At 31.4% G+C, this 22,070-nt stretch overlaps 2 protein-coding genes across 3 annotated transcripts in view; one reads left to right on the forward strand and one right to left on the reverse strand.

Moving 5' to 3' along the window:
- Positions 1–17,274, reverse strand: part of nsl1 (non-specific lethal 1) — a 46,668-nt gene extending 29,394 nt beyond the window's left edge. The window contains exons 1-12 of one of the 2 annotated variants that reach the window (XM_080159979.1): positions 16,175–17,274; positions 13,745–13,799; positions 13,148–13,258; positions 12,496–12,604; positions 10,610–10,675; positions 9,840–9,912; positions 9,308–9,442; positions 8,572–8,693; positions 7,940–8,028; positions 1,582–1,639; positions 1,329–1,405; positions 953–1,033 (exon numbers count right to left, since the gene is read on the reverse strand). In XM_080159979.1, coding sequence (XP_080016105.1) covers positions 953–1,033; positions 1,329–1,405; positions 1,582–1,639; positions 7,940–8,028; positions 8,572–8,693; positions 9,308–9,442; positions 9,840–9,912; positions 10,610–10,675; positions 12,496–12,604; positions 13,148–13,258; positions 13,745–13,799; positions 16,175–16,277 — 1,079 coding nt within the window. In that variant the 5' untranslated portion in view covers positions 16,278–17,274. Of the gene's footprint in view, positions 1–952; positions 1,034–1,328; positions 1,406–1,581; positions 1,640–7,939; positions 8,029–8,571; positions 8,694–9,307; positions 9,447–9,839; positions 9,913–10,609; positions 10,676–12,495; positions 12,605–13,147; positions 13,259–13,744; positions 13,800–16,174 lie in introns of both variants that reach the window. The other variant, XM_080159977.1, reaches the window with a different exon arrangement.
- A 4,109-nt stretch (positions 17,275–21,383) lies between these two features.
- LOC145319907 (SID1 transmembrane family member 1-like) overlaps positions 21,384–22,070 on the forward strand; it is a 68,003-nt gene continuing 67,316 nt past the window's right edge. The window contains exon 1 of the mRNA XM_080162308.1: positions 21,384–21,412. The gene's annotated coding sequence lies outside the window, so the exon portion shown is untranslated. The remainder of the gene's footprint in view (positions 21,413–22,070) is intronic.

Here is a 22,070-nt window from a genome sequence, read left to right on the forward strand (position 1 = left end):
TTTGCCACGGTATTTTTCATTTTATGACCAGAAAAATTCTAGGTAATTATTCTAGAAAAAAACAAGATGTTTGACATTTTTAATAATCTTATGTAACTAAAAATAAAATTATGTAAAAACAAATCAATCTACAATCTACGCAAGAAATATTTTAATTTTAAATAAAAACAAAAAGAGGGAGGGGGGAGGGGGCGATTGTGGTGACTCGTTACACGACATACTAGCAATTTTATTTTGGGTGCTACTCACTTAGTTTTACAGATAATTTAAATTGGATAGAATTTTATTTTGGGTGCTACTCATCTAGTTTTACAGATAATTTAAATTGGATAGAATCTTGTTTTTGTAGGATACCAAAACTTGGGGTAATTAATGACATAACCAAACAGATTTTACCCAATTAACTTTAAAACTAAGGAAGTAGCTCCCGTGGTGTAATGAGTCACCACATTTCCCCCAAACTTTCCATTTCCTCCGACTGTGTTGAAATAAATGGAATAATCTTTATTCAGGCATAAGTCATAACACTGTCAACAAATAATTTAATTTCCTCTCTAAAAATTGTGTCACTTCCGTTATTATCTCTTTCAACAGCAAAATTAAACACATGGACCATTTGACTCCCAGATTGTTAAATAACAAGGATGACACCATCCATAAAAGCGAAGCCCTGAAACGGTAGGACAAACAAACATTTACACTTTTAGAATGTCAGAACTGAATAAACAGAATTTCAATGCATAAGTCTAAACAAATTGTAAGTAAATTTGTTGAAAAACTTCTCATAAAATTGTACCTGGTGATAATATTAATCATACAAAAATTTGTTGTCAAAAAAAAGTGTCTTGGCATGAGAAATGGGGTTTGAAAAATCTTAAATTTACTTGATTACCTGGGTATTAATTAGCTAATATTTACTTGAGTACATGATTATTTATAAGCTAACATTTACCTGGGTTTGCTTAGTTTAGGATTGACATGGTGCAGTCCATAAGTGTCAAGTAGCTTTCGCCTCTTAAACCGCGTCACTGGCCTAGCGATTCGGATAATTCAAATATTTACTTCAAAAGTAAGTTTCATAGAAGTCTAAGGAAATGGGGGGGGGGGGCTGGGTGGGTTAATTAAATGGGTTTTTATCTAATAAAACTTTCAAACTCCTCATTTAATTACTCAAAATTTTTAGGATTACCCATCACTTCATGTAAATAATCCCCCATTAAAACACATATTTTTTTTTTGCAACCTAACCCCTTTTTTCTTAAATTTTTTAAAAAGACTTCACTAATCTGTTTACAATATAAAATGTAAATAATTTGAAGTATCCGTGCCTTGTTCTGCTGCAAGTACTGGATGTCTCCTCATCACTACTAGTATTCAAATTATTGTACACAGCCGATACTTTTCTCTAAAATAGATTAATAGATAATATGATAAATGATAGGGGAAGAGAAAAACGTAATTAATAGTTTTTTTTAGATGGTTAATCAGGCATGATAATCCGTCTAAAGTTTTATTCTAAGAAATTAAACTAATTAACTAATTCTAGATTTGTTAATATATATTTTCTGTAAAATGACTCACCTTAGAAGGAGAAACAGGATCTTCTAAATTCACAGCCCCTTTTGCTTTTCTGTACGCTCTAAAAATTAATGTAACTGTTAGATAGATAAATCTTAATAGGGAGGTATCGCCCATTGCTATGTTCATTTATCCCTTGAATCCAAGATGTAAAGTAATACGTTTTTTGCCTAAAGCTACATATATTTTGGAAATTGCCGATCCGAAAGGATTGTACTTTTCCGAAAACATGTTATATGTGTCTTGGTGGGGTTTTAGGCTACTCCTTCATATTATACAATATACTCCTTCTCTAGCAGTTAAGGGCAAAGTAACTGGTAAGCTAAATAAAAAGATAGATATAAACAGAACGAAACCTTAGCTTTTAAAATATGTTTTTTTTTTATTTTTACCAAAGCAGTACTTTGATCCTGGGCGAAAGAGCATCGAACGAATAAAAACAAATCCACCCCCCCCCCTCAAATGGAAAATTTACCGCCGCCGGAATAATGAATATAGAAGAGGATAAAAACACATTAACTATAATATATATTAGATGTTCATTGGTATAGGATATCTTCATAAAAGAACTCAGCAGTCTTCTTCAAAAGCAGCTGAGAAAATAACAGTATCGCCATAGCCTTACGGACAAAGTATATTTTAGAGTATCTTTGCTACTAAAAAAAACGTCATGACAACTGCCATCAGCAATTTGTTAAATTTAAATATCAAATAGATATTCGGAGATTATCTCTTTCCAGGATTTGGTTTTTAACCCTTAAACTAAATTAGTTTTGTAGAAAATCTCATTTATTTAACTGTTAAAAATAAAATAATCGTTTACATATTAACAAGAACAGTAATGTCAATAAATTGCGCAGCATATAATCAAACAAATAAACACAAAAGACAGGGAGGAGACAATCAGTAGAAAATTGTACAGGTCTCTTTGGGGATATAGATTAATATTGAATAAGTTGCAAAACTAGTAGTTTTACACCAATAATATTAATCAATAGAAAGTGTAATTTATTGTAATAATACAAAGTAGCTTGATGTCTGTCTGTCCATCCATCCATCCGTCTCTCCGTCTGTCTGTCTGTCTGTCTGTCTGTCTTCAAGGTATATACCTATTGGTCCTGTGGTGGTTTTAAGCTATTTTCTTGGGGGGTGGAAAATCCCCAACCCCCCCACAAAAAAATATTTTTCATTTTTTTTAAATTACCTCATGGGACAAAGCCCATAGAGGCTAGGGGCGAAGCCACTAGCGTAATAATAAGTTAGGATGAACATCAGTTTATCATCCAATGTCTTATCTCTAAAGCCAAGATTCCTGAACGATTAAGCACTCATAAAATCACGAGAATTTACAGTTGGAAATTTTGATCATTAAAAAGAATAAATAAAATAAGCTTGAATTGAGTGAATGAGCAGCTTAAAACATCATAAAATTAAAACTAGATTTAATGAGGAGTTAAAATAAAATAAGATAGCTCTTTAAAATATGTATGTCACGCCAGTTTTAAAATGTATCAAGCAAAGTTATACAAATGGCAATACTGGAAACACTATTTATGGGATATCTTTGATAATTTTAGAATTAAAATATTTGCTTTTTTGGACATTTTTGTGCGTTTAATCGTGGAGGGTGCAAATTTAAGATCTTCGTATCTACTCAATTTTCTAAAAAAAAATTGAATATTTTTCAAATTGGAGTTGAGTACGAGACGCCAAGAAGGAAGGTGTTCTGTACACCTCTCCTGTCTTTGCGCAGTCTCGTACAAACTGGTTTATACCCTGTTGGATCACCGACACGCATTTTATAGCCGGACACCGTCGTGTTAGGTTGTACAAATTATTTGTGTGTGTGTGTGTGATAATATTTTTAGTTATCTCTTTATAAAGTTTTGTCGCTTAAGTTTTCTTCATAATTCAAACATTTCTTCTCGTCTTTATTTCTCTTTTACTGAATTTATTTTGTCCGCAGGTGGTTTTTGTACGGAATTTGTTTTGTATGGAGTTATGAAACAATTCCTTAACTTATACTTGTTTTTGATTGATCCAACATGTAAATAAGGTGTCATCGTGATTTTTATAAAATTAAATGTTTTTCATCTACCCCAAAATTTACATTTTTAATCCCCCCCCCCCCCTCCATATTTCAAGTTGAATAACCAGCTACAAAATGTACTTTTTATTCGATACCCACGTGTATGCGTCACCTTATACTAATGTTATTAGGTTTTTACTGGATTTTCTTACTCGAATGCTTAAAGTTTTGAATGATTTTTTAATAGTCTATGCTGGCTAACAGCTGTATTTAAATAATGAGTATTAGTGGATTACCACGTGCAAAGCAAATAATTATCATGGACGGATTTTATTAAATATCGGTATAATTTTTTATTTATTTGCTCAGTTTTCATAAAATACTTTTTTTCTAAGTTACTTAATTTAAAACAATTATTATATTATTACTGGTATAAATTGAGACTACATATTTTCTTACTATTCAGTGGTGCTACAAATAATGCTAAAGTTAAAGTTTGCGACGGTAAATTTGTGAAAGTATGTGTTGTTTTAAACTCTTACATTAAAAGTTAACATATTTGTTATACTCTTGTGCTGTTAAGAATAATTATTACCTTATATCATGTCATTAATGTGTGTTATCTACAAGAGTGAGAAATTTCTTGATTATTTTTTATGGCTTGTACATAAAATTATTATACCTTCAGATGAGTTAGTTTTAAACAAAGAATACACATTATTTTATATAAATTAGGTTATGTTATTTTTGTTGTTAATTTGTAGCACTACGATTGTGTATGTGTGTGTGCGTGTTTTGGTGTTTTCTTTTCTTTAAATCTAAAAAGTTAGGTTTCGAACTTTAGATACATTGATTCGATTATAGTTATGGACCACCATTTGTTAAATAAAATGCACATCTTATTAGTATAAAAATGAAACTTTACCTATTTTGATATGTTCAGGAAACATCCTTAACTTACTTTAATTATAGGCCTTAAATTTAAATCTGTAATCTTATGTTTAACTACGAATTTTCTTTTTTATTAGCCTTTGTTTTAAATTGGTCCTTAATTCACTTTAGGAAGGGCATTCATACTTTTTAACGTAATCGTTTTAGTTTTATAAATGTAGGTATTTAAATTAGAACTCTATTTTTTACTTTGTACTGTCGGTAAAAAGTGAATTAATAATTATTGGTAATTGTTTTACAAATCACTGGTAAACTACAATTCAAGGTAGATCTGGAATGTAAAACAAAATGTCATTAATATTTGGTCACTTAGGCCTTTCATTCTCTTTCATTTTTGTTTCATTAGTCTCTTTAGACTATAAAATCGGCCAATAGGCCTAAAGAAAGGACTGATTTTTGGCAAATTTGATATTTAATGTGACTTGTAATTATTTAATGTTATGATATATTTTAAAAATGAATTGTAATTTTTGGACACTTTTAAGTCTTCAAATAAAGTTTGCTTTTCGGTATTTTTGTTACTATGATTTGAAAACTTTAGAGTGTCCTTTATTATTATTTACAACTTTACCGAAATAATGCCAAGAAGATTGAGGATTCCTGAAATCAAGATTTGCTGGAAATAGTATTTAGAAGAAACCGTCGAGTGAATCATGTTCTTATTTGATATACCTATTAGATCTATTGCTATTATTACATTTTTCTATGCAATATTTGTTTATTCTTCTTGAGAATAGCTCTGTACTTTTTTGTTACACTTAATAATTTTCGACTTCTCCTTCCCATCCCCATTTACTTGTGTTACTTTATTTTATAATTAATTGATTAACCGTGTATTCTTATTTTATAAGATATCATTGTAATTATTGCTGTTATTGGATTATTTGTATGTTCTTTTCATTTTTTCAGGCATAGTTATACCAGTTATACCCTTATTATTACCTCGTTAAAACGTCATTCTTAAAAATATTGTTAAAATATATATTTTGTATGCATAAAAATTAAAAAACCCAATAAATAATTAAACCTTAATATTTTTCAAATTAGTGTAATATTTGTTAAAATTGTGCAATCTAGAGTAGTGTGGGGTTAATGCGGTAGGGGGGTCTAATTCCGGTCACTCGACAAACTTTTTTAAAACCGTTTTTTAACGGTGTTCTAAACGTTTGCAAGAGATCTTCAGAAAAGCAAAGTTGTAGTTTATTGCCTATACTTTCATTTCTTACTTCAGCAAATTTTTGTCAGATCACTCCTTCTATGATTTTTTTGCCCTCAAAAAGTTGCAAAAAATTTGCAAAAAAAAAATTTCAAAATAGGCCATGTTCAATCTAAAATTGTGAATAAATGGTAAGTCCTATTGACCCCCGGGTTTTTGTAAAATGAAAGATATGGCATTCATTTATCGTTTGCAATTGGAGGCGTTGTTCTAACTTGATTTTTTCATAATTTTTTTTTCGTCTCAAAAAAAGGGTCTATTCCGGTCACTTTTTTTACTTTTTTTTATTACTGTATTTATAAATTTATAATACCCTAATTTTTTTTTCAGGTGATCTGGAAGCATGAACAACCTCAATGCATGACCTAAGCTTTAATCATTGCCTTGCCTGTTGTGTGATGTACATTATTAGTCATTTTACTGCTTGTATTATGTCATGTTTTGTTGCCTAAGCTTTTCAAATTGTAAAGACATTTAACATTTTTATAGTAATGGGAAGAGTATATCACCCAAAGGAACGCCTTAAATATTTTCCTGAAGATGTATCAGCTGCATTGGCTCATGTAAGAAGGGGTATGTCTATTAGAAAGACTGCTAGAAGATTTAAAATTCCATATGAAACCCTTGCATCTTTTTCGTATAAGAGGGTGTTCGAGATTTTTGCGCGGTTTGGATTTTTTATGTCAAATCGGCTAGGATTAAGCTAGAAATGTGTTTAAGGTGTCTATAGAAAGCTCTTTGCATGTCCTAACAAAAACTCCCCAGGATATGGGTTCTATCTCCAAGATTTAGAGTACATATTCAAGATTTTGCATTTTCAAAATTCCTGTTGCATAAAATGTGTTGAAATATTAGAGTTAGACCCAATATCATTTCGAGTTAATTGTCAGGCATGTAATTTTGCATCTTTAGACACCTTAACCACCCTTGTAGGTCAATCCTAGCCAATTTGAGACAAGAAAAAATGTATCAAAAACTGCTGTCAAAACTGGCAGGATTTTTAAAATTAAAATTTTTTTGGGAAAAAATCACTTTTTTCAAGAAATTCCAAGACCTGCGAATCAGAAATTGCCTCTAATTTATGTATAAAGCTTAAAAAACCGAATCATATAATAAAAAGTATGATTTTTAAAAAAAAGTTTGCATGAAAAAAATCGATGTTTTTTTTTGCGATTTTACCGAGTTTTTTAAAATGGGCAAAATGTGGTCAAAAAATTTTCTGATCTGCATGCGACTAGTACCGTTAGAAAGCTAATGACCTCAGCTTTCTACTCATAGTTTAAAATGTTAAAAAAATATTTTAAGGGGGTGTTCCACCCCACCAAAGTCAACTGACCGAAATAGCCCCACCGGTGGGGTTATTCCGGTATAGGCCAACCGCCGCCCTTAAAACCGATTTTTGACCGACTTCTAGTTGCGAGATCTTAACGGGACCAAGACAGGCTTCTTCGTTATTGCCATATCTTTCATTTGCACTCTTAAAAACCGGTAAAAGTTTTTGGGAAGTATGTTTTTTTTAAGTTGAAGCAAAAAATTGACCGGAATAACCCCGCACTACCCTATAATAGCTTGATGTCTGTCCGTCCGTCCCTTAAGATCTCGGTAAGCACTGAACCGATTGGATTCTACCACTGGTCCTGTAGTGGTTTTAGACTATTTCTCGGGAGGTGGGACACCAACAACAACCCCAAAAACAAAAATTCCGTCCCTATTTAATAAAAAAAATATTAGTGGTTGCATTGGTTGCATCTCCATTTTTTTTAAAATTAAAAATCTCTTGGGGCAAAGCCCCTAGAGGCTAGGGCGAAGCCGCTAGTTATTCATACAGCATTAAATCTTTTTTTATGTCATGAAATAAATACAAATTACTCTCCCTTTCGCTAGATTACAGTATGTCCCAAAAAAGTGATTTTAATTTTTTTTCTCGTATTCATTCGAATCCAGTGGATAGGAACCAGTTCTCATCCATACGAAAGAACTATGTCTAGCATCGTATTATATCTAGCTTTCTACGGAGCTAAAAAAAACTGGTTTAAATCTTACAATTGTACATTCTATATCCGCGGAAAGCTGTTTATAATACGATGCGAGAAATAACTATTACCTATTTACATTTTTTACACTGTTCCAGAAAAGTCATGCGTGTAAAAAATAATGTAACTTACTTGTACATATCAGTCTGTTGTCTTATCTTAAATTCCAAGTCTGATATTTGTGACTGGATCCACCCCCATTGTGCAGCATACTCGCTTCTCTATAATAGATAAATATATTAACAAATAGATAGATAGATATTTGTGACTGGATCCACCCCCATTGTGCAGCATACTCGCTTCTCTATAATAAATAAATATATTAACAAATAGATAGATAGATATTTGTGACTGGATCCACCCCCATTGTGCAGCATACTCGCTTCTCTATAATAGATAATAAAATATATTAACAAATAGATAAATAGATTAGCAATATATAAATATTTGTGATATGATCCACCCCCAGTGCACAAAAGGAGCATAAATAACATTTTTAAAATCTTGTCAACAACACTAAACACTAAACAGAAGCAAACAGGGTTTCTCTAATTTAATGTTTTTAGAATCCACTGCTGCGCCACTAACATCTAGTGGCTCAATATTATAAAGGGGTATGGAAGGGCAGAAAAACAGATTAAAACCATCCTAGAACCTATGTGAAGCTTCCCTAAAATGGAAACTAAATTATTTTAGTAGTTATCAAAATCTTGACCTACAGACCAAAAACGTTCTGGATCTGAGATAAAATTTTAAAATATTACCTTTTTTAACCACCTATACTTTGCTCTTTCTTTTATAGGCGCATACAGGGTGCCACCTGGTGGATATTTTTCGTGTTCATCCGCACTTTCACCCCCACTGCTGGATTCCGTTGCGTCTGCGTCTAAAATAAATTTTTATGTGTACACTTTACTTTACAAATCTGCTTACTTTAGAGCATTTACCTACTCTAAACTATATTTGGCCCGTCGGTCGGTCTGTAATGTTGTGCGAAACAACTTCATGTATGTTTCATTGAATGCTGAATTTATGACCTTTGCAAAGCAGTCATATAGGGCGGGGGGGGGGGGGGTGTTAATGCAACCATCTCGTAATCAATGCGCAAATGGCACTAAAATCCGAGTTTCGTTATGAAACTTGACATGAGTAATCCTTAGTAGGTCTATTTTCCCAAAATCGAACAAAGAGTTGTAAAAGTTAAGGCTATCGGCTCAGCCGTTTAGCCGTTTTTTTGGCTATTTTCAAGGCTAATCTTTAATTAATTTTATCAACTACGTAGGAATCAACTTTTTGTAACATATTTTTGCTTTAACTCATGTGAAATGATACGAAAAGCCATTTTTTAGATTTCTAGAACCAGTGGCTACCGGCTAGAACGGAATGGCAAAGAGTATGATGTGTAGATAGGACTTGTGACGAATTTGCCCAATTTTGAGCCGCCAGCCGTTAGTAGTTATTTTTCAAACTTTTTGTAATGTAATGTAATGTAGAAGTAACCTGCAAACTTTTGAATATGTTTCATTTGGTGGTAGAGTTGTCCATACGTGAAGTCTGCGTGTTCGGCCGTAACATCCCGTAGTTTCCCAGTTATGTCACGTGACTTAACATCACGTGGTTTGCTTTTGGTGGCAACCTTCTGTTTACAAAGAAAGTAAATGAAACCAATTTATGTTTTGAAAAGCTATAACATTGTAAATACATCATTTTAGGTTATTGTAAAATAACTTTTAAAAAAGATTATGGATAAAGATTTTTTGTATTACTAGAGGTGGGTAAGGGAGGTATGCCATTAGTTTCGAAAAGAAAAAAAATGTTGGGTGGTCATTTTTTCTAGGGTCGATTTCTATTGGCGGGGTTAAGGTACCCCCCCCCCCCCCTCAAAATAGCTATATCCAAGGACCACATTGGTCCTGCAATTAGTACGATCCTTTGGTAGAGAAAGATAGTGCTTGTTACTTTTATATAAAAATTCTAAAACTGTCCTACTAAAGTATTAGTCCAACATATGAAAAAACATTCTAGTTACTTTCCTCCCGAGAATTTGTATTAGCATTGTTGGTTGTACTTGTTTCTGACTTGTTTTCTAGTTTACCCGCATTTTCCTAAATTTTAACAGTAATAACAATATGAATCAGGCGAGGCAGCTTTTAGATATGCGGAAAAATTATTTATCGCAGCGTATTATAAACAGCATTCTGCAGATGTATAAATGTACAATTATAAGATTAAAACTAGTTCTATTAGCCCCTAGGGGCCAAAGGCAGTGGTTAACTAAACTTGTATTATACTATGACTTATTTATTTTAAATTCGTGGAAAATTGTATGTAATATGATACTATACATGAATTTTCAATGTGTCTGAATCCGGTTCTAGTCCAGAAGATATTAAAACTCATACATTTTACTTTAGTAATGTTCTAACTTGTGTTTTTTTCACAGCTAATAATCCTACTTTTCACTTATAGAAGAGCGTGCTTATTAATAATGCAGGGGTGTATATTCTACATGGGGGGGGGGGGGGGGGAATAAAAAATAAGTGGTTGGAGGGAAAAAAATGTAAAAATTAAGAAAACTGAAAACATTTTTTCCATTCCCCCCCCCCCCTCCTTGGTGAAAAAACCAAAAAAAAAATGTGTGGTAGGAGGGATAAAATAAATAAAATATAGAGTTCTTTAATATTTTTCCATTTTCCCCCCTTCTTGGTGAGAAAAAACTAGGGAAAAAAAATAAAAAAATTTGTAGCAGGGGAAAAAAAATAAATCTTGTGCAGAATATACACACCCCTGTAATAATGTTACCTTAGATTCATGATTGGAGTTGTTGTATGTTTTAGTTCTTTTCTTCTCACACCATAAAACTCCAAGCTTAAAGTAAAACAAAATTTCCTAGATTTTTTAAAAGTGAAGCTTTTCTATAATTAGGGTCGTACCGTCCGTCCGTCCGTCACAGAGAGTTAGCTCTTTTCGTTAATTTAAACAGGTTAGAATTGTTCTATCGATTCCAAACTTTGCATGATGATTCCTGTAGTAGTTAGGTACAAGTTAGAAAGCGTAGCAACTCTATAATCAATACCAGAATATCCGTACGTCCATTTGAAACATGTCGATTTTTAACTTTTTTGACAACAAATTTTTGTATGTTAAAATTATCCGATTCTTCTCATTTTTTTAAAACTGATTCCTATTACAACAAGGTACAATGTTATAAGCAAAGCATCTCTATAAACAAGTCCCAAAAATGTAAGTATGTCCTTAAACAGTATCATCTATTTATGCAGTTTTGCAACAAATTTACTAACAATATTGTTTGTACTGATGCATTAATATTCTGCTAATTCAGTTCTGACAATCTACAAGTGTTAATGTTGTTCTTCCATTTCAGAGCTCCGCTTTTATGGATGTTGTCATCCTTGTTTTTGTTAGAAACCAGAATGACAATATAATCAATAAAGGGGACACTCTAAAATCAAACAGTAGGACAAACGAACATTAAACACTTTTCAGCGTGTCAGAACTTAATCATACTAAGTTTGAAATCGGTAGGATAATTATAAAATATCCACATTAATGATATGAGCTACCCGTTACGTAATGATGGATACACGTGTAGACCGAGCCTAATTATAGAAAATCTTTTCGTTTAAAAAGGGGAAAATCTTTTCGTTTAAAAAGGGTAAAATCTTGTTGAGAATATTTTCTCTTATTTCGAATTTAACTAAAAAATTACCTTACTTTAATAGGAAGCTATATATAGAATAGATCTATATTAAGATGTACACATAGGAAATGAAAATCTAAATTTAAGTCTAAAAATACTTGCAATAAACGTCATTGAGATATTAAAAATAAAAACGTAGTAATAAACGTGTTTTGTAAGATAAGTTTATGCTCTAATTCTACTAAGTTAAGATGATAAAGGCAGAATTTTTAAAAAATCATCAATACAAACAACGAAATTTTCTTAACATAAAATAACTAGGTATAATCCTTAGCTAATACACAAAAATAGCAAGCTTAACAATCATAAAACAATCCTGAACTTCTGGCTTTCTTCTTAATCTTTTAATGCTACCATGAAAGTCTAATGAATAGAAATATATATACATCATTTAGAGATTCAGCTCTATTAAAAAAAAAATACCGAAAGTCTAGACAATATTATTCTCGTATTCATTCAAATCCGGTGGATAGGAACCGGTTCTCATCCATACGGAAAAACTATGTCTAGCACCGAATTATATCCAGCTTTCTACGAATATAAAAATGTACAATCATAAGATTAAAACCAGTTTTTTCAGCCGGTGCCTTCGGCACCTCGGGGCTAAAAAAACTAGTTTTAATCTTATAATTGTACATTCTATATCCGCGGAAAGCCGTTTATAATACGATGCGAGAAATAACTATTATATCTCTAGATTGCCTGTTGTCATAATAATCTGTGCAACTTAAAATATAAGTTTCTAGCAGACGAAGATTTTTGGAATTATCTAAAAGCTAGCTTTATCCTAAGTTTAACTATTTTAAGTTTACTTGATATATTTATATGAAATGAAACAAAATGTCTAAACATAATAACCAATAATATGGCCAGATTGTTCGTCCACTGTGTTCTTATTGTTCCAATGAACTGATTATAGATCTAGTTCCACTATATTTATTGTCTAGGTAGAGGTATGAACATTTACCTGTATTTGTTTAGCTGCATGATTCCCCACATGGAAGCTTCGCAAGGCGTTTATCCTTGTTTGTAGTTTCTCAAACTTGGAGTCTAGTTCATATTGCTTTTCTTTACATCTAAAAAGAATGATCAATGTTATGTACGATGTTGTGTTGAATTTAACCAGGCCTAGATATTCTAACAATCAATTCTACAAAAAAAAACGAAACCTTTGGAAGTTAGGTAAGAGTATATCTTGTTTTTTTTCATATAACTGAAGAAGGGGGTTGTGGGGAAATTTTCCTTTAAAATTGTTTGTCAGAATCACATTCCCTTTTCCCTGAATTTAACAAATACTCTCATGATTTATGGGATAGGATTTAACTATTTTATTTTGATTGCATGAGCCCTACACATGAAACAACATAAATATCTAACATATGGACGATTTTTAAACGAAAGTAGCTATCAAGAGGGTCATTTTTCCGTGATGGAAAGTGATCTAAGACATTAAACAGGAGTCGAATGCTAAAAATAAAAAAAGTGTAGCTAACAAATAAAAATTAATAACGTTGTCTTAAATGGTTCAAAATTGTCTAATTTAGCGAAAGAAAAAAAAAGGCCGTACATACTTTTACGGAAAAACACAGAAAATAAGACCCCTATATTTAATATCGTACCTTGCAACCCTAGTTTCAATGGAAGATGTGTGGTTGTTGGTATCCTGTAGGCCTCCAGGTTCTGGTATGCCTCCATGCATACCTGCCTCTTCCAACACATTTTCTACATGCCTGGTAAGATACATCAATTAATGTCGAATCAAATAAAATTAAAATGGGGGATGGGGGAATCTACATCCTAAATAAACAAAAGTACCCCTTTTAGATCAAAGCTATTGGTTGATAAGTTTGGACACCACTGCTAGTTTGGAACCAACCAATCAACATTTAATAAAAGTACCTAAAGTTTTGAACTCACGATTAAGTTAGATAATTTAGTGTTCATAAAAATTTCGGAACCATTATAATTTACAGTCCCAAGTCCCCTCCCTCCCAGCTTATTAAAACAAATTGCAGAGTTGATTAAGAAAAATTTCAGAAAGCTAAAAATTCTATACTTCCTATGTATTTACAGTTATTAGAAGCCTTATTTGGAATAATATCATAATCTTATCGCAATTTATCAAAATTCATGTCCACTGCACTTTCTTACCTATGTAACACTTTGACTTAGGACACAACGTCTGTCTATGCTTCTTTAACTTAAATTTGTTGTACCTGGTTATGTCTGGATCATCTGAGATATCTGAACCTCCAAGATCCCCGTCCCCATCTACAAAAAGCATTATATAAATTATCCTTATATAAAATCAACAGATCTATAGTATAGATGTATATACAAACAACTATCTCCCTTCATTTTTCAAAGACCTCTTTCGTCTGCTTCTAAGTAATTTTCTGCTACTTAGCTGCAGGGAGTAAGGGAGGGGACAATGGGCAATTAATTCAATTTAAGAGGGTTCGCTGAAAAGCAATGAAAACCGGATTTATCAAGAAAATTTTACCAAAATTGTAAAGGGATCATGGTAACCTAATTTAGAACAAAATTAGTTCTAAGAAAAAAATCATTTACTTGAAAACTAAATTATCAACATATCACAATGTAGTAAACATTCTGTAATTAATCACTAGAAAACTCTTGTTTAGAACTACCTCAACCCTTCTGATATATTTATAACTTACCCCTAAATTCAAGCGGTTCTTAGATTATTTAATACATAAATATCACAGTAGAGTTTCTATACATGAAAAGACATTTTCTTGGGAAAAAATATTTGTTAAAACCAGCGATAAATAACAAACTTTTATGTCTGCATATTTAAAACTAGCTCAGCTAGTTAGCGGGGCATTGATGCGCAAGTCCCCAAAATCAGTAAGAATCTGCTGTATTCGTGCACATTCCCTTTAAGCCAGTCCCCAAAGTCTGAGACTCCTTAAAAATTGAATATTCGATCCATTGTCCCCTCCCTTACTCCCTGACTTAGCTGTGTTAATATACCATTTGTTGATTTTCGATGACCCAATAGGAAGGTTGCACAAGACGATTGCGATGGGGAGATACAGTTATTTACCCCTTTCTCCCTCTTTTGTTTAACTCTAATATTATAAAATGGGTGCTAACCATAGACGTCCAAGCTTTTTTTTTGTGGGGGGGGGTAAAATTTTTTTTGTTAGAGATTTTTTATTTTGGGGGGGGAGGGGGGTATTTATCCCCCCAAAATTGTTTAGGGGGTTAATTACCCCCTCTTAAATGGATAAGGGTGCCTACGGCTACCCCAGGGTAGGGGTAAATTTTGAATGGGAGGGGTAATCGCCCCATTACCCCCCCCCCCCTGGACGTCTATGGTGCTAACCGCTGAACCGATAAGGTTTAACTCTACAATATTGCTTTTCATTGGTCCTGGTGAGACCATTTTTGGGAGGGACAAAGAATCAATTGTAAATTATAACGGGTAGTTAACGTATTTTAGACTAGAACAAAACGCTTGATGACAAGGGAGTTCTTGTGTACAATAAAATGTTGGTAACTTAAAATACTTTGATCCTACATTTCAGGAACTCTTTACATAGATTTAAAAATGAGGATTATAACCCAAGCGAAATTACAAATTTAAAGGGCGAATATAGGTTCGATATGATATGAGCTTATATCAAAGGTGCCATTACATACTTTTAGAATATCTATGCCAAATTTAATAATTCAAAAAAATCCTTAAGTAGATTTTGCAATTTTGTGTTTCAATTGAACATATAATAAATGAGATTGCCGACCAAATCGATTATTTTAGCCCTTTACAAGACTTTTTTTTGACTATTTTGCTTAAGTTTGATTGACTATTACATTGGCACACATCTTAAATGATAATTTAAATGTTTATTATTTTAGATTAAATACTATTTTATTTCATTTTTAAAAAGCGTAAAAATAATTTGCGTAGAAGTGAGTCAGGAATATTGACTAGGGTAAATAATACGTCTTAAAGTTTATTTTCTGTACAAAGATAATTGATTAAATCTAGATGATATAAACACCCTTAATTACGCATTTTCAACACACACACACACGGCCACAAAAAAAACAGGGATTTGAAATCATTCTTCCTCCAAGAAAATTTTATTGATTATTTTTTTTTACTTTTTACATTATTTGATGTTTTTTTAACTTTTAAATATTTTACTTTATATATTTTGTATGAAGGTAGAAGGAGGGTATATTTACCCCTGATTAATTCCCGAAACATTTTTCTCATTTATTTGTACTGCAAAATAACAACAGTATTTAGGCAAACTCTATGAATATGGGTATTTGAATATGTTAGGGAACCACTCCTCTGACGTCACAAATCAGCCCAAATGGCTAGGTTTTTAGCTATAACGGCCTTATCCAATGGAATATCTTTATTTGCTTGAGTTATTCATAATGTATATACTTGCACCTTTGATATAAGCTCATATCATATCCAACCTATATTCGCCCTTTAAGCAGACATAAGTAGACATAATGTTTTATTAAACCTAATTCTAAAACAAACTTAAGTTGTTTAATGTATTATACCTAAAAAAAAACATTAAGGTTTACCTAAGGAACGGAAGGTTAAATTATCTTCAATTTAATCTAATCTAAAAAGTTTATTATTCCTTCCTTACCTATATTTGGTATGTTAACCAGGCTTTTTAGTAGTTGATCCATACTACCGCCGCATTTTTTCTGAAATAATTCAACATATTTTATTAAACCTAATTGAAACATACTTATTCCTAACTAATATAACTAGATATTATCAGGAAGACCGGGAAAAGTAACATAAAAAAATTTATAAATAAAGATTTAAGCAATGTCAAAGAATGATGTATCTGTAAAAGAAGTTCTACAAATCTACAATATTTTTTTTCTAAAGATACATAATCCCTTATCACTAGATATAGTTTTCTTTAAAATCAGCGATTCTAATAAATTTGTATTAAGTCTTGTATGCATAATAAGCTTATAAAACATATTTTCCATACATATTGATATTTGTTTCCCTAATTTTTTTTTTAAAGAAAAAATCAAATAGATTAGAACTGCTAAATATTTCGCCTGTTTTATTAGATTCAACCATGGTACATAATTATTTATGTTTTGGCAAAGCCTTATCTGGTTTAAGTCTTTAGATTATATAATTGCAAATTTAAAAAAAAGACAATTCTAAAAATTAAAAATCTAGGTATTATTTGTAAGGTAAGTAACGTCAAAATTTTTTTTTTTAAACAACTGTTTTACATTTACAATTAAGGATAAAGCGTTTCTTTGAAGTTTACATAACTGTATTATAGGTAATAAATACCTATGCTTTTTTATTTATTTAAGATTTGCAAGTTCCAATAATTTTTATTAACAGAATTATAAAATCATAATTTTAAATTTTATACGAGGGGGAGGGGTGGTGGTAGGTCATCTCTCGATCTTTCATTTTATGCATGATTAAATTACATAATTTCATCAATAAATAATGAGAAGGCTAAGTAAATAAACAATAACTACCCAAACGTTTATTTCTTTCTCAATTCTGGTTTAGTAATATGTGTAAAATGAACTTGCAACTCCAACTCTCTCCTCCTTTGTTTTCCTCTTTAAACCTGTTTAGATTACAATGAATGGCCATAAATTTTAAATTATCTAAAATTAGATAAAATGAGTAAAAAGGGGCCAACTCTTTCTTCAGCTATTAAAAATGAGGGGTAGTATGGTAGGTATCAGGTAAATTAATTTCTCGTATTCATTCGAATCCGGTGGATAGGAACCGGTTCTCATCCATACGAAAAAACTATGTCTAGCATCGTATTATATCCAGATGAAAGAAATAACTATTTTTGTATATTTTTATCCATTTTTTGTATATTTTTTTTAAATGGGCTTCAATAACCCTTTTTAGAAATGAAAATGGGAACGTCTTCCCCACGTTTCACCCCTAATAAGTTCTCAACCCCCTGACAAAACCCTTAGCACAAAACTATTAAAAGTGGTAACAATTACCAGTATTACTTTCTTAATTTTGCCTTCCAAATTTCATAAACTTTATACAATATAGCTACGTGATCTCTACACAAATTAACCACCTCCTTCCTCCGTATTTTTACGTACATAAAATGAGATTGGTCCTTCAAGAAAAAAATGGAAGGATATCAAGAAACCCGCAAATAAAATTTTTCAGAATGATGTTAGGTATGAAAAAAAATATTTCCTAGCTTATTATTGATTTTATAACAAATCCAAAGATTTTTAGGGTGTCGAGGCGAAGTCGGTAATTTTTGACACACTTTCATTAAATGACATTTTTCTTCATGTTCTAATCGACTGACAGAAAAAACATAAAATAAAATTTGTTCCTTAACAAATTAACTAAAAAAGTATAAAATGAGATGAATTTTAGACTTATTGGGTCTCAAAGTCGGACGAAAATTTCTTTTTGTTGATTTTTTTGGGGGTCAGAAAAAGAATAAGTTGTACAAAAACTGGTTAGAGCTAGAGCTTAGATGTCTTCAGGGGACTTAATAAGCATCTAATGGGCTATCCATTTCCGTTTAAAACTTTAAAAAAGCTTGTATAGTTTTTTTCACAAATTGACCTTTTCTGAAGCGGGGCGAACTCGGTTTTGCCTTTTTATACTAACTTTTTCAATTTCATAGAAAAAAGTGAAATTTTCGAGAAAAAAAAATCAAATTTCGTGTAATTCGGAAATTTTTTTTTTTCGGTAGAAAAATTGACCTATCTTCATAAAAAAAAACATTTGTGCATGCTCTTTATAACATTTGGCAACTTTTACCTTTGGGGCATACTGTAAGAAAATCAATGCGTCATCGATTTTTTGAAGTTTGAAAATGCTATACTGACTTCGCCTCGAGGCGGGACGAAGTCTGTGCCATTTTTGAGATCAATTTTGACAAATTTCCCAAAGTCCTAGGATAACGTCTTTTAGGACCTGTTAGACTTTCCCGAGATATTTCTAATAGTCTTAGTCCCATTTAAAAATAATAATTTTTACCCCCATTTTTTTTTCAACAAACCCAAAAAAATACTCGAGTTTTTTTTTACATCATGTAATGGTATATTAAAGCGAATTTTAGGAATAGCTAGGTTGAAATAAAGGAATTACCCAAATAAATCTTGTGGTGTTTAAATTGACAGCTTCAGTATACAACCTTTCACATATTTATCAATATATTTTGGTATTCATACAAAGTGTACCTAATAAATACAGAAGGGAATTTAATTGTAGCAGAGCATAACAAATTCTAAAATATTTTTTTAGTAAATATTACAAGCAATAAGAAACTACATAGTTCGATTTCTTCTTTTTGAAAATTTCGACATTTGCTTGCCCCTATTTGCTGTAGCATCATGTCAACACTGGCAATATGTTTTACAAGTAATAAATCAATCAATAGGTAATAAAATATGGTTAAGCAATATCACACCAAAATTGCATCATTCACTACCTACAGATTTTAAAATATACTATCCTTGTGAAATAAATGAAATTTACGTGTTTGTAATGGTAAACCTACAGGTTCAGACTGAGATGCCGACGGCACGGGCTAAAAAACTGGTTTTAATCTTATGATTGTACATTTTTATATTCGTAGAAAACTGGGGTATAGTCCTTTCCACGACATCCCTCCATAAGGAGCGATTCTTCGTATTTTTCACAGTAGCTTTTCTCCTATTTTTAGCCCCTGCGGGGGGCTCTAACCCTGCGGGGCCAATTACCTAACCCTGTGGGGCAATCACCTAACACAATATAACCTAACCTAACCTAAAATAACCTATAAAAAGCCATTGTAAAAATACGACGAATCGCTCCTTATGGAGGGATGTCGTGGAAAGGACTATACCCGAAAACTGGACATAATACGATGCTAGACATAATTTTTTCGTATGGATGAGATTCAGAACCGGTTCTAATCCACCGGATATTAATCGGTTTCGAATGAATACAAGAATATTCATTCTTAATTCTATAATTTGGGAAAAAAAGGACAAGATAATTTTTTAATGTATGAAACAGCCATAATATATAACAGAGTGTCTCCTTTTTAATAAATGATTCAAGTAAAGTAAAAAAATCATATAAACAATTAAGTATTAAGAGCTTAAAAATTCACCAGATATGGAAAATAAGACGCCTGACAAAGAAGCACAGCTCTTTTTATATAATTTTATGTGGGTAGAGAACATTTATAAATTTTGGTAACAAGTGCATTCCCTCAAAATGCTTACCGAGCACAGAACCCCCCATACCCTTATTTTGCCACAGTGATGCTAACATGTATGTACATGTACTTAAAAAAACCTAACCTAAGATAAAAGAAACTTATACCTACATGAAAAAATACCTCTTCAGTTATTTTCAATTAATTTTGAGATTTCATCCATTCGTTGGCTTAAATTTTTATTAATTTCTAGATTTGGTTGCAAGTGAAATAAAGAAATGAATTATTTTTACTGCTGTGTTAATAAAAGCAAAAAAGTAACATAAAATTATAGATGTTAAGTAAAAGAGGAATTTAGGAAACCCCTAAATCTCCTTTTCATTTCAAAGTTTAAATTCAATGAAACCTCTATTTTTCATTTAAACTTTAATAAAAAAATGAGTGAGAGATTATAAAAAAGCACTCAAAAATGTCAAGTAATGACCTGCATTAGTCTTGATTTCATAATGGGGATGCAAAAAACTAATAAAGATGAAAAATTAATTTATTAGAACAGACTCTTTGCATTTAACTTGTAGGTCCTAACTAACTTATCATACCAATATTTTTTCTATGTGACTTTTGTATTAGATTATGATACTTCTCCTATAATATATCAACTTAACATTCTTATCTGATTAGTAAATCAAAATCCATTGCAGTTTTTTTAAAGCAGATAATAAATTTATGTACAATTTTCTTAACACAGTAGGTATGTAATTTAGAGAATGTTTTGAAAAGGGATGCAGATTAATTCTACCATCATTATACACACCCTTTCTATATAACACAAAAATTCAAGATTTACTATTCTTGCCTCGCTAATATTAGGGGGGGGGGGGGGGGCGGGTGTGACACTTTTTGAAACCAAAACTAAAAGTCAAAGGAACTCAACTTAAACAAAGAGTTACTGCACGGAAATGAGGCACAGCAGTCGTTTTGAAAAGGAACAATGTGGAACTGTAAAGAAACGATGGTGGAACCGCTGCTATCGCCGAAAACGCCGTTTACCGCCAAATTTTTTTATCCTTCCAAATTAGACAATTTTAAGTCATCTGAGACAACTTATTTTTCTAACATTTTCATTTGACACTTTTTATGAAAAGAAATATGTTTGTCTTAAGTAATTCAAAAATGTTTAATTTAACAAGACAAAAATATACGGCTGGAAACGGAAGTTATCGGCGTTAGCTTCGGTTCCGTCGACGTTTCTTCACAGTTCCACACTTCATCACTTTAAAGCAACTGGCATGCCACATTTCAGAGCTCCAACTCTTGTTTTCGTTGAGTTCTTTTGACTTTTAGTTTAGGTTTCAAAAGTGTCACAAACCGCATCCCCCTTTAAATTTATGAAATATTATTTTAAGATACTAAGTATCTAATGAAGACCTAATATATTTTTTTTCATTACACTTAATGTAGTAGTACACAATATTGTAATATATACAGTGTGGCCACAACCAAAAAAATACTGATACTGAAGAAAAAAAAGGAAATACTGAAAATACTGAATCCTAAAATAAGAAAAAATACTGAAATACTGAACAAAAAAATACAAATACTGAATAAGTATTTTTTTATATGATTCCTCATTTCAAAATTTCATATCATCTAAAACGACCGGGCTAATATTGCTTGATTCACTTCTACAAGAGATAAAAATGTCTTCCCCGGCGGCTGCCGGAAAAAATGTTGTGCTTTGAGATATGGAGAAACAGTTGAGGCGGAATATATAACCCTCCTGTATATGTATAACCAGGATAATTATAATTAAGATTATATTTGTGAAAGAGATATATCTAAAATTATAATTAATTTAAAACTGTATACTTGACCTAACACGACTAACACATATAACATAACCACAGGATATATGTATTCCTGACTAACAACCTTAACCCTAATATTACAGAGCATTGCATTTGTAGCAATAAAAAGATTGTCCGGTCCAATTAATAAATAGGTACTTAAAAAAAACAGAAAAAAAGTTGAAAAAAAAGTTTTTAAAAAAAGTTTTAAAAAAAGTTTTAAAAAAAAGTTGAAAAAAAGTTGAAAAAAAAGTTGAAAAAAAAGTTGAAAAAAAAAAGTTTTAAAAAAAGTTTTAAAAAAAAGTTGGAAAAAAAAAGTTGAAAAAAACCGTTAAAAAAAACAAATATAAAATGGCACACAAAAAAAAAAAGAAAAAAAAAAAAGATGCCAAAAAATAGTACCAAAAAGTAAACAAACAAAATATTACCTAACCAAAAAAAAGAGGAACGGACACCCAAACTCTGTAATATTTTGTAATTTAAATTGTGATTTTATTTATATA

This window comes from Acartia tonsa, chromosome 5 (assembly GCF_053477335.1).
Source record: "Acartia tonsa isolate MP-2025a chromosome 5, ASM5347733v1, whole genome shotgun sequence".
Lineage (NCBI taxonomy): Eukaryota > Metazoa > Arthropoda > Copepoda > Calanoida > Acartiidae > Acartia > Acartia tonsa.